The sequence below is a fragment of the Ambystoma mexicanum genome, chromosome 5q, assembly GCF_040938575.1.
Source record: "Ambystoma mexicanum isolate Mex_15411 chromosome 5q, UKY_AmexF1_1, whole genome shotgun sequence".
In the NCBI taxonomy this organism is placed as follows: domain Eukaryota; kingdom Metazoa; phylum Chordata; class Amphibia; order Caudata; family Ambystomatidae; genus Ambystoma; species Ambystoma mexicanum.
Window position 1 is genome coordinate 113280913 of NC_090933.1, and position 13014 is coordinate 113293926.

Here is a 13014-nt window from a genome sequence, read left to right on the forward strand (position 1 = left end):
TGTTCTGGGGGCATCATGCTGTATCACTTTTATAATAACAAAGGAAAATGGTCTGTTTCCTGTTGCAAGTGAACTGTCTCACAAGCCAGTTTGTCATGGCACACACCACAACAATCACATGGGTGAAAATACATTTGATTCAAAACCAAAGCCTCTCGCAATGGCTCAGTTGATGCACCTGATGAAGTGGATGTGGCTTTTAAAGTGTTCTACAGGCCTGGGAGTCTCCACACATACCCGCACTGCGCAAGAAAATGCGAACTCCATTGGTTAGATACTCCTTCAAACCATTAGTCTCGGAAAATGGGCATCACTCGCATCTTCTGACTGTTTAGTACTTTAGATTTATTTGATTTTAATCTGTTGCAAATTCATTTAGCATTTTGTTTTATTGCATAGCTTCACAATTTCTTTGGTGGTGTTTGGTAGTCTACTTCAACAAAATTGTCCATTTTGAAATGACGATTCTGCAAGTCCACCACCGTTCATGGGTACAATAGCAATGCCAGTATCTCTCACACTGCTGACACAGAGTATCGGACCCAGCCTTTAACAGCGATTCAGGATCTTTATCAAAGTGCAAGCTCCAACCTCAGAATCTTCTAAGCCTACTCCTCCTCCAGTGAAAGGATCAATAACAGAGTTCCTCAGTATTGATAGCCCGCTTTTTTGTCGACATCTATGCCAGGCAAAACACTGTCTAAGGATCTGTTGATATGAAGGATTACAGAACTTTCAGTCTGCTGGATTTTGTGGTGAATAATGGCTAAAACAGGTTGGTGGAGATCCATACACATGACACATGCTCACACTAGGAAGCAGTTTAGCTTCTTTTCAACGCTTGTGCTTTAGGCCCTTTCTTTCCAGTACACAAACCTCGGCAGGCACAGGTAGTAGACCTCTTCAGTGCACAACTTAATTCTGAAAAGCTCTGCATAAGTAGCTGTGAAATTGTGACCATCTTAATCTTGTACGGCAGTCTTGTACTCAATTCTGGGTGTGGTGTATGCCAAGCCCGGCCATACCTTATGAGTCCTCTTGCAATTCCCCCATGGACCGCTGTAGCGGGTTGAGTATCTTCCTTTATTGCGTTTACCTGATGTTCATCCCAAATTGAAAAGTCTTGAAGAAAGGCGGCTGGCCGAGCTTCAGCTAGTGATCTCTCCCCTAACACCCATCAGCTGCATTGCTTCACTAAGCAGAGCGGGCTCGGGAAAAACCCTTCTTGTGACCTGTGAGGCAGTTTTCTCCTTTGCCTTGAGGAGCGGAATACGCTCCGGATTGTTGTCATATTAGTTCCTGATGGGACAAGTGCAGATCCCTAAGGAAGTGAAGTCCTTAAATGGCAGGTGAAATCAGTAACCTCTTCTGCTGCTGATCATCCTCACAGTAATGGGCTGCTGAGGGCCAGGGCCTAGGAGAATATTCCTGGCCAGCCGGGGAGCCCCACAAAGCCTACGCAGTGGCTCCTAAGCCATTCCTCTCAATCATTCCTCAGGATCAGCCATGGGCTCCCACCCCAGGACAGTGCGGGAGTCCCAGAATTGGAGCTTATGTGAGATGATATTTAAAGCAGAACAAACACTGCTGCACTCAACGGTACTCTGGCTCTATTAACAATCACAAATGCAATGCCTACCACTCCGGCTTCAAAACAACTACCAACACAAAGAGCAGCACCCTGGTCCAATAAGTAGACAGTTGGCACAAGCAAAAGCCCCACAGATGACAATCGGCATTAGGTGGAAGACCAAGCAGCGCTTTGAAACATTAGGTACTCCCTTAGGGCGATGAGTGAGAAACCCAATGGCACAATGAGCAGACCTCTGGCATAACGAGAAGCTATCCGGCTCAGTGAGCAACTCTGTTTCATAATTACTCTTAGGGCAAATCTATCATCTAAGTCCCTTCAAAAGTGAAAAGACCTTCAGAACTGCTCAGACAATATCCGAGATTTCTTGCCTCCGAAGGGCTGCTCAATTCCGTCATGGCACCGCTAATATCAGAGTACTGCTGTGTGTGCCAGCCGGCGAGCAGTGCTACTGTAAGGAGCCAGTGCGGTGCTAACATGGAGCAAGGTGATTGCCATATATTCCGAAAGTACGACTACGACTGTTTGTTGTGACTCAGCTGTTAGTTGAGCTGCATGGATACAGGATGTATCTGGGAGCTGGTTATTGCTCAGGGTAGGCTCCTCTTGTCAGGGTGCTTGACATTAGGTGAGGAAGAGTGGGTCATGGATGTTCACTAATGCCAGTGGGCAGCAGATTGTCATGGATATTCTATACACTTGGGCCGCCATTCAAGCATAAAAGTTAAGGGCGAAACAACACTAGGCGGCAAGTCTGTCCTGAGGAAGAGGCACAGTCGTCGGCAAATAGTCACGTGACCACGATCAGTGTCATTTTAACTTGTTGCATCGTGTAGATCATTTTGAGCAGTAGATCTTGGCGCCTGTTCTTGGTAGCGGGATAAACTCCCCAAAGGGGACCGAGTAGCGGCTCAGTGCAACTCTCAACGGGCACCAAATGAAAGTGGTGGAAGGCGACGTCTTTGCCTGATCTGGGTCTGACGGCTTGTTAGTAAATCCCAGAGTTATGGATTCAAACGTCTCTTGCATTGTGTTTGATTGGAGATGTTGGGCAGGAGTCCTGTAACAGATACCCTTTTAACTTTCCCCGTAATTTTCCATATCTCCAATTGTTTCCATATTACTTTAGCCCCTTGCTGTACAGCGCTCCTTTGCGTCACAGCTGAGTGTGTGCCACTGATGGAAGTGTACCAAAAGTAGTGGAACTGTGACTCCGGCAGGGACAGAGTAGGAAGGAAGGGAGCCACGTGCAACACATTCTTCAAGGGGTGCAGTCATGCTGGTTGACAGCCAATTGAGTTGAAACAGATTTCAGTTTAGCTGTAACTGATATCCGGTCAGGGTTCAAGTACTAAAAAATAAAAGTGTGGGGGGGGGGGTCATTAACATAACAATTGAATGTTGCGTCACCAGAAATGAGCATATCCAGGTGCCCTCTGAAAAAAAGGGGGACTCTGTTAAAAAAAAAAAGGGGGGGGGGGCTCCGTCCACCCGTGTGTAAACTCGACTTGAGCCCTGTATCCAGTGGTAAAATGGAGAAGTGTGGTGCTTTAACTTCTCAAAGAACACATCCCGAATGCCAACAATGGTTGCAAAAAGTAGAGCAGTTAACAGTAAAAAATAAAGTAGTGGAACACCACTCCCAACCGTTCCCGCTCACTTCGACCACTGGTGTGTTCTGCAAATACCCAGTACATAAACACATGCATGCACATTGTACCCCAAGCTGGCCATAAACAGCATTGCTGGGTTCAAGCCCAAGGACTAGTCGTTTAGAGGTGGAAATTGGTTGTTTTTTTTTCTTCAAATGAAGCCGCCTCAATTTGCTTTGATGAGAAAGGTGTGTGGATAGCCCTGTCTAGATAAGTCTCGATCTTTCCAGGCGCATGCGCCACAGGGCATGAGCGCTTGGGTGCACCCGAGCGTCACACAGGTCGGATCAACAGGTTGCCATTCTGTCATCGGCCACCTTAATTCGGCTGTTCTTAGCTACTTTAAGACACTTTAAAGCTACCTTTATTAAATGATTGATTGCCATACTGTTAGCAGTGCTTTAAAATAAAACATTTGTATGATCGTATCCACACATTATTGAGTACGTTTTACTCTTGACCCCATTTTACAATGGAAACCATTTTAAACAAAAAAATCAAACTATTGTTTTATGTTGCAACGAAATGCTCTCGGAAAACAAAAAATGCTTCCACATTGTTCTCAGAAATAATTCTGTCCTACTGCTGTCATAATGACGCACTGTTTCCTGTGGACGCGCATCCTCGCAATACGAATGCGCGTGTCGCTTTTATTTTTCCCAGGTGCACGTTCTCAAGCACTGCATCCACGAGGAGAGAAGGCAGGGTTGCGACCTCTTATTGATGGCACGTCCTTCTCCACCTTTCCTCAAAGTCTAACCCTGGACCATATCTAGAGCTGCCCGGAGCACCTCTGCAGCGCTCGCGTGCACACGAGTGGGCTCCCCCTGCCGTCCCTGAACATCAGATTGTCGACTAGCAATCAGTGTCCCCCCTCTGCCCCCTCAATGTCTAAAGGCTAGCTACTGTGAGGACCTAACGGCTGTAGACTTATCTGCCTGACTCCGACCTGGGGTCTTCTAAGAGTTCCCCATCCTAACACTCCCCAGATCAAATTATGGAATTGTATTTTCTCTTTATGGTGCCTTAGAAGCAGGGGTGGAAGCAAAAGAGGTCCTGGAAATATTGTTTCCAAGTGGCCCCATGTTAGACATTTTCAGCAAGCCCAATCCTTTTCCTATGGGAAAATTTGCAAATATCACACAAAAGAGACCCAAGGTGCAGAGGCTTCCGGGAAATCTCCAGAGATCCATGTGGGCCAGTCCACCCCTGCTTAGAAGGTACCTGCCTCCTTTCTCTCTCCCGCTCACACTCTTCCTTGCTTCCCCTGGCGTTCCTTCTGCCTACTCTCCACTTTGCTCTATTCTTGCTCTACTCCTCTCTTTCTACTCTGCTTTTTTCTCTCTCCACCCGCTCTCCTCGCCTGTCCCTCTGATGTCTGTGCATTCTCCCCTCTACTCTCCTAACTAATCTTCTTTATTTATTTATTTTGACATTTATATAGCGCACGTAACCCAGAGGCATCTAGGCGCTTGTTGCTTAAGAATTCGGTTACAGAAGGTGCTTGTAGTTACACATGTTACAGTCATTACCAATACAATAGGTGCGTGTAGTTACAGAGGTCACAGTCATTACGGAAGCGGGTCAGCTAGGTAGCAGAATGTAAGTTGCAACATTATCATTAGTTAGTTACAGGTCCTTTGAAACGGTAATTAGTTACAGTCGTCACAGACAGTCTACGAATCTGCTAATATGTAGATTACCGGGGATGGGTACCAGATTCATGAGTGGCAGCGTTTGGCTGTCTGTGAAGCCACCAACCTTAAGTTAGAGGGTGTCTTGGGAGAGCAGCTAGGTTTTTTGTCCTTTACGGAAGGACCATAGTGATGGGGCTGTCTTTAAGGGTAAGGGCATGGAGTTCCACAGTTTGGCCGCAAACACTGGGCAGCTAGAGTCGCCCATTTTTTTTTTCGTCGGAACCTAGGAATAGCGACAAGACCAGCGTTAAGTAGAACGGGTAAGTCTATTGGCCTGGGTTTTTGATATTTGATTTATCAGGTAGGCAGGGGCGCTCTTGGAGAGGCATTTGTGTGCAAGTGAGAGAGTTTTAAATTTGATCCAATCACATTCCGGGAGCCAATGTATATGTATGATGTGACGCGCTCGTGTTTCGGGATGTTCAGTGCTGCTCTAATAGCGTTGTTTTGCACAATTTATAATTTGTAAATTTTTCGGGCATTAGATCCACCAAAAAGGGAGTTGCAGTAATCGACTCTTGATAAGATAAGTGCTCTGGCCAGGGTGATGCAGTTGTCTGTAGATAGAAAATGTCTGCTGACTCTAATAAGCTTTGGAGGTGGAGGCTGCTGCAGAGGCTAGCGCATTGACCTGCCTGGTCAGGGGAAGTGAGGAGTCAATGTAGACACCTAAAGTTTTTACCTCCTTGGCTACAACAATGGTATTACCATCAATGCCGAACAATTTGTAGGATTGGGGTAGGTTGTTCAGTTTAGAGTGGGTGCTGATAATGAGTAATTCGGTTTTCTCATCAATGAGACAACCAATTTTGCGCCATCCAAGCTTGAATGGTGAGGTAAATTTTGTTTAATAGGCTAGAATCTGTGTCATACATTCAGGTGATTAGTAAGAGTATTTGGGTGTCGTCTTGACATCTCACCTGTTCTCTCTCCTCCCTCCCTTTCTCCTCTCACTCACCCTTCTCACTCTAACACCTGGTCCCTCTCACACAACCCACCAAATACCCACTCACAGCCTCACTCTCACTATCTGATACAACTCTCTTTCACTACCAACACCTCGCTTGTAACAATCTCCACCACAAACTCATCAACCCTCTGCTCCACCGCCTGTCCTCCATCTGATCCCTTGGCCCATGTCTCCTCCTGACCTGACCCTAACACCTTGCTCACTCTTTCCTTTACTGGTCTTTTATACTCATCTCTTCCCGTTTCTTACTGTCCTTTCCCATCCTCTCCATTGATCGCCGTCTCACCTGAACCTAAGGGCCAATCTATGCCTGTTCTTTCCCCACGGGATGGGTTTTCACACCAAGTCTTATAAGCCCCATTAGGCCCGCCCTCTTTTCCTGTGCGATGTTAGTCTGGTTTTGGGCTCTGGATAGTTCAGTGTTCATTCAGCTCTGCTGCCTTCATACCCCGGCACAGCGTGCAGCTTCTTGAACGTGGGTGTTTGGATGCTTTGGTTGGACCGCCATTTTATTCTACAGTTTGTTGCGGTGTATGTTGGCGACTAGTCATGTTAGCACTAGGAATTCTGAAATGTGACAAGAACACCGGCCAGCATTGAAATGACAAGACATTGATTGTTTGATAGCATCACCACAGTCCTTCAAGATACCACATGCAGGGCGGGGCATTGAAGGACACCAGTCTAACTCCTTCACCCCACCCCTGGGGCAGGACTGGCTCTGTTAGGCTCCATGCTCCCAGCAAAGAGAGGTTCCTGTCCCCCCCCTTGATATGGTCAGGCGTCTGACCCTGCCACATGCTCCAGAGAACTCCAGGGTGGCTCCAGTTTTAGGCCTTGGGAATTGGGGGGTAACGTAAAGGGTGCAAATCTGAGATGCTCATGGATGGGTACCTCCTGAATTGCTCCAGTGCAAATCTTTTAGTCAGTCTCTGACTGTGTGGAGCATCCTTGCCTTCTCGAGGAAGATGTTCCAAACTTGCTTCCCTAAAAGAAGGCAGAGGATATCCCTCTCTCCGTGGGAGGACATGAGGCTCCTAGACACAAAAGCAAAGAAGTAGGGTATAATGTGTCCATTTTCCAGGGGGTCTCTGGCGTTGCTAAGAAATGGCACCTTCCCGCAAACATGTGTCGATTCATCTAAAGATTTCAAAAGCATGACTTAATAAATGTCAAATAATGCATGCCAAATAATTTCTCCATCATTCACTGCCATGGACATCAGATAATGCGCACATGTGCTCAATGTTCCATCACGGCAGTGGCAAGTGTTGCTGTGAGGCAGCAGCTTGGTGAGTTGGAGGTGCTCTGGCTCAATACCGCAGAGGAGTTGCGGCTGCTCGAGCGGCGTTACATCCCGAGAAGGCTGCTGGCCATGTGCAAGTTGCAGACACAGACACAGGTCGACGGGCTGTGGTGGCGGTGGAACAGTGGGCCATGTATAGGTGGGCCAGGTTGGTGGTGCCCGGTCCTGGTCCCGGATTGTTTGCTGGCCCTGGAATGGCGATGGTTGGCCTGCCTGTTGTTGCTGCTGTTGCTGCTGTGTTTTGGCCAATCCGGTGGTGGAGAGCGAGGCGACGCCTGGAAGGATGAGGCTGCTGGGAGCTGCCGGCAGATAATGTTGTCTGCAGTGTTTTTGCAGTGTTTTAGCGTGGTATCTGGCAGCTCTCGTGGTGGTCTCTTGCTGATTGCTTGTGGTGTCTTTGCTTGTGGAGCATGAAGGGTCACTGTGGTTTCCTCTGGTGTTATATGCCACCCTGGGCCATCGCGGGATAGGATTTTGCTTGCTGGCCCTGGACTTGCTTTTGAGGGGCGAAGGAGGTGCGCCCGATCCCGTTGTCTTGGGTGGTACCTGCCAGGTTGGGCCTGTTTTATCCTGCCTTATCAGGATCCCTGGCTTGGACTTATATTTTTCTGGCCTCAAAATTGGTTTCGATTGGGGTTGGCTGGAATTATGTCCTGTAACTATTCATCTTGTTTGTTACCTGACCTACAACTTTACTGGGTTTTTTTTTGGGACTATCATTACATTTCTTCTTTATGGTTTTCTTTGTCTTTTTCTTTCTTTTGTATCCTGTTATATGTATTCCATCATTGCTGTATATTGTACCAATTCATTAAGTTTGTAAAGCGCCTTGACGAAGGCGCTGTAGGAATAAAAAAATCAAAATATATTACAAATACGTGACAAAGACTTCCCACAGAGGTTATTAATTCATATTGCTGCTTTGCCGTAACCATTCACAATAATGCTCAAGGTTGTGTGCACTGCTTTTCAGGTTCTTGCAACTATGGAACAGTTGGAGAGAGTTTGCAGTTTTCAAGAGTTTGTGCAAATATTCAGCCAATTTGGAAATGAAATGGTGGAGTTTGCCCATCTAACTGGCGACAGACAAAACGTAAGTATGGAAAGTGTATCTTTGCAAATAAAAATGTGACTGTCTGACTAGGTATGTGCACAGGGCCACTGACCGGCAATGAAGGAGCATACCGAACGTATTAAAACACAAACCCTGGGGGACAGTGGTCAGTGTGCAAAGTTGACATCTTTTTTAAAATTAAAGGCAACTCCAAAGATCAATGTTGCGATGGGAATGCCACCTATTTCCTATGGTTTTAAAACGTGTTGGACTTGGGCAACCTAGTTTGCTCAGATTTTAGTGCATATACATTTTGCTTTTTAATTTGGCACACCGAGTTTGTGCATCCTTTGCAACGGGGTTAACCCAGGCACTCAGGTTGTGCAAATAATGAGAAATACATGACTTTTAGAGGAGCCACAAAAACACAGCGGTTTTCAGTTCCCCAAATTCGCGCACTCTGTTCCATATATCCAATCGAGAGAGACACTGACCCGCTGCTCGGTATCAGGTTTATACTTCGTTGGTGTACAAAAAATACTGGTGCATGTTTCGGGCAACCCACCCTTCTATGAGGCGTCTTATGAGAGTTGGTTATCTCACAGACCTTACAGCTTAAATGACATTGGATAGCATTCTCGACGTCTCTGCTGCCTGTGATACTGTCGACCATTCTGACCTGGCATCAGATATAAGGCCATTGCTTGTTTTGCTTCATGTCTTGCCCATAATCACTTTCAGGTGTCCTGCAACAACCCTACCTCCCCACTTGCCTCCTTACTGTTGGCGTTCCCCAAGGCTCTGCCCTTGGTCCACTTCTCTTCACTCTCTATAATTTAGCTCTTGACACCGTGAGCTCCTCTTATGGCTTCTCCTATCAACTCTTCACTGACAACACTTGTATTTTCCTCGCCTTTCCCTCCTTATCCGACAACCTGTTGTCAATCATTTCACACTGTCTCTCTGCCATCAAATATTGGATAGCATCCCACTTGCTCATGCTCATCTGCACTAAGACTTAAGTATTTTTTTTCCCAGCCAGGTAGGGTATTGTAACGGTCACCTGATTCCCACGGAGGCGCTGATCCCGGCTGGGCTGCTATCATTTCTTCAATTGAGAAGCGTAGAGCTCGGACGACTCTCAGGACTGGGCTTCCTCTTATCGAATGTCATCATCTTCCTCTCAATACTGCAGGGTAAGTTTTCTGCAGGTGGAAGAAAAAGGGTTAATCACCGTTTGATGGGATTCCTTCTCCCACCAATCGCCAGTTTCTCCCACAGCCTAGCTTTCTACTTGTCTCGGCGAGCTCTCACCTTAGGCGTATAAATGCTGGGCTCTCCATCCTGCGACTTATGCAGGGGTGCGTGGGTTCCAGTTACGTCACTGGAGGTCCTCAAAGTCTTTTGTGGCCTTAGAAGTGGCACAGGTGCTGAGATGCCAAAAGGTGATGCCGCCGTTACTGCACGAGCGGATGCCAGTAGGTATAAAGAGTTTATAGTCTTGAAGAGATGGGTACCTTTAATGAAGTCTTTGCATTGTCTTTTTCAGGTGCCTGGATGCTGAGGGCGTGGTCACTGAGAGCGCGACACGTGCGGTTGTTCGTAGGTATGGGAATTTCAATGACACCTCAATAATGTCCCTTGTTTTCTGTTTTCAGATCTTAAGATGTTGCGGGCGTTGTTCGTCCGTTGCCGTTGCACGTGCGAAGTACGTGAGTATAATGATCTGTGACCTTATTATAGCACCTCTAACAATGTTCTTTTCTTATTTGCAGGTGTCTGGACCTTGCGGGCGTTTTCCCAGTCGCGGATGCACGTGGGGAAACACGTAAGTGTTAGGCTTTCTTGCAGTCTTTAATGGCACTTAATAATGTCTTTTCTTGTTTTCAGGTGCCAGGCTGCTGCGGTTGAAGAGATCGTAATACGCGCACAAAAGCAGGTAAGAAAAGTAAATGCGGCCGCCTTCACCCAATTCCTACTTAACAATGTTCTTTGTCTTTACAGGTGCCGTTAGGCTGCTGAAGAGAAGGCCGCGAAGAATCCGTGAAAGCACAGATGGATCAGGTAAGCGAGCGCGGCTGCGAACGTGTTGCAACTTGCTAACCTTGTGTTTCTTTTGCTTGCAGGTTCTGCCGGTGTCTGGATTCCTGGATGGTAAGTATAGTTCTCGTGTCTTTCTTCCACAGGTTGCTGAGCTGAAGCTGGAGATGTCACTGGAATGCTGGAGCTGACTCGGTGAGCGTCCTGCTGCAGATGCAGAATAACGCGAAGCACGTTTTCCCAATCGGGTGTGGTTTAAATAGTGTTGGAGTGATTGGGTGTCTTCTTCCTCAGCCTCACCCAGGTAAAAGAGCTCCTGTGTTCCAGAGCTAAGGAGTGGCACCAGCCCCACCCAGGTAAGAAAGTAGTCCCAGTTCAGGGAATAGCTGGGGACTTCATCATGCCAGCATTTGTAAAGGTGAGTATGCAGCATGGTCTGCTACAGGTAGGTCCACCCAAGCACCTTTGCAAGAGTTATGAGCCCGGCGCCCCTGGCGCCGGGACTGAGGTTCCTTATGAGCCTGGCGCCAGAGGCGCCAGGACATGGTCCAAAGGGCCCCAATAGGGGTTTGCTGGAGCCGTGGACGAGGGTCGTGAGCCTGCTTCCGGGGATGCTGGGCTTGACTTGGCTTCTCGGGAGCAGTGCTCATGACAGGTATCTCTTCCACTCCCCCTCTTCTTCGCTTCTGACTACCTTCCTCAGTGTGCTTCCGCTCATAGCCTTGGTGTCATCTTCGACCCATCCCACAACTTCTCGCTCTCCATCTTCAAATATACCACTGCAGCTAGACTCATCCTCCTCAATATCATAAAAATCCTCATCGATATCAGAAAAATCTGTCATCTTCCTCTCAATACTGCTAAACAGCTAAGCTCCTACTTAGTCCTTTCTAGATCGGACTCCTGTGCCAGTCTCCTCCTATGCCAGTCTCCCAACTATGCTTTTCCACCTCTGGACAAAGTCCTCAACTTCACAATCTGCACACTTTTCAACCTTTCTAGCTTTGCCGCTACCTCCCATGCCCATCGCCAGATTAGTTGACTATCTAGGAAACAAAGAGCTAAGTATAAACATCTTCTCATCTTCAAAACTATCCATGGACTTTCCCCACTTTCCTATCTAGTCATGCCACTCCCTACTCTCCCCTAACTCGTTAAAATCATACTCGTGTCACCTCCTTGTCACAACTCAAGCCCCTGTGGCTTCCTGTTTCCAATCTCTCCCTCTCCTCGTTCCCCTGCTCTGGAATGCTTTACCTCTCCATCTCATTGCTACTCCAACTCTACCACCATTTAAATCCAACCTCAAAGCCCTCCTACTTTCTGAATAACCTATTTCCTAAGACTCTGCGTTACTCATTACCCTGCCCCCCTCTCTCCCTACCTTCGTGGACAACCCTACTGCACTTTTCCATCACCACTCCATCCTTAATTTTGCACTTATTCCACCATCCTGTTCCTATGTTATTCTGTTGTGTCCTCGTCCCTGATCTGTTTCCACCTTCGCCTGCAACATCTGGTCCTCAAGTCACATTCTCTCACCCCATTGTCAAGGACCCACGTCCTGCGCTCTGTTATCAATGTTACATTTTGTATGCATTTTTCTACCAAAAATGCATTGGTTTCCTGTGATTTCTGTGAATAAATTAAAAAAAATATGCTTGTCACTATCAATAGTTCTATTCTGTGCATGCTCACTGAGCTCTGTTGATGGCCATTTATCATTTTCAGATTCTATGTTTAGGGTCCAAACAGCCCCATGAACACAACAGTTTCTTTGTAAGTGGTGAGAGCTCTTACCACTTCTCCTGAAATCCCTCCCAAAGGATGCAGTCTCAGAGGCAATCTGCCTTTCCCTTAACTTTCATGACTGTTTTCGCTACATATTGAAGGCATTTACCATCAAGTGAAGGGTTCTTTCTAGGTTAGAGAATATTTGATAGGAAAAATACTTTTTGTCGAGGACTGGAAAATTGTAGCTTTGTGCTCGATCAGATTCATGTATTCGATACTGCATTGTGTGCTGTTTAAAGCACTTGCATGAGGTGCTTGATCAAATACCAGTTGTTTGGGATACATTTGGTCACGTAGTCAGTCTGTTGTGATGGTGATTTCTTTTCTGTCTGCCTCCTGATGTCTTACACACTGCTTTCAATATTTGGGCCTTAGAAATATGTATTAATTTGTGGGGAATGCTCGGTGTTGCTTGTTACCAGTCAGTTCTAGACATTTAGTAGTGACTGCATAGCAGCTATGTTGCTTCATATTCGTTCTTCCACTCTGTGGCAAATCAGATGATTTTGTCCTGGAATTAGTGGTAAGAAATGAAATTCCCACACCAAAACCCAGGAAGCTAATACAATCTTCCATCCCGTCGTACAAGTCAAATCCGAATATACCCTATGTGTATGTGTATTGCTGTGAAGTGAAACCAGCACCTCAGACAACTGGGACAAGGAGACTGCTTCTGAAGGTTGTGAGAAACCAGAAGGCGTCTCACCCACTAGTCCCTCGGGATCTGTTATCCAGGTGGCCAGGACACAGCTATCACTTTTGGATCCAGTTCTGGGGGTGGACCAGTGTGGAGGATCACCTGGGTGAGGGGTCTTGTGGGAGTGGGACACGGGATGGGGAGACGCGGTATCCCCTTCCTTATAACACCTTCACCCCCATCCTACCAGGTAGGATATTTTGGAACTCTACC

At 46.9% G+C, this 13014-nt stretch overlaps 1 protein-coding gene across 2 annotated transcripts in view; it reads left to right on the forward strand.

Annotated features, from left to right (window-relative positions):
• The window catches only part of CTNNAL1 (catenin alpha like 1), a 989054-nt gene that overhangs the window by 470440 nt on the left and 505600 nt on the right, over positions 1–13014 (forward strand). For both annotated transcript variants that reach the window (XM_069620628.1, XM_069620627.1), the window contains exon 4: positions 8190–8309. In XM_069620628.1, coding sequence (XP_069476729.1) covers positions 8190–8309 — 120 coding nt within the window. The remainder of the gene's footprint in view (positions 1–8189; positions 8310–13014) is intronic.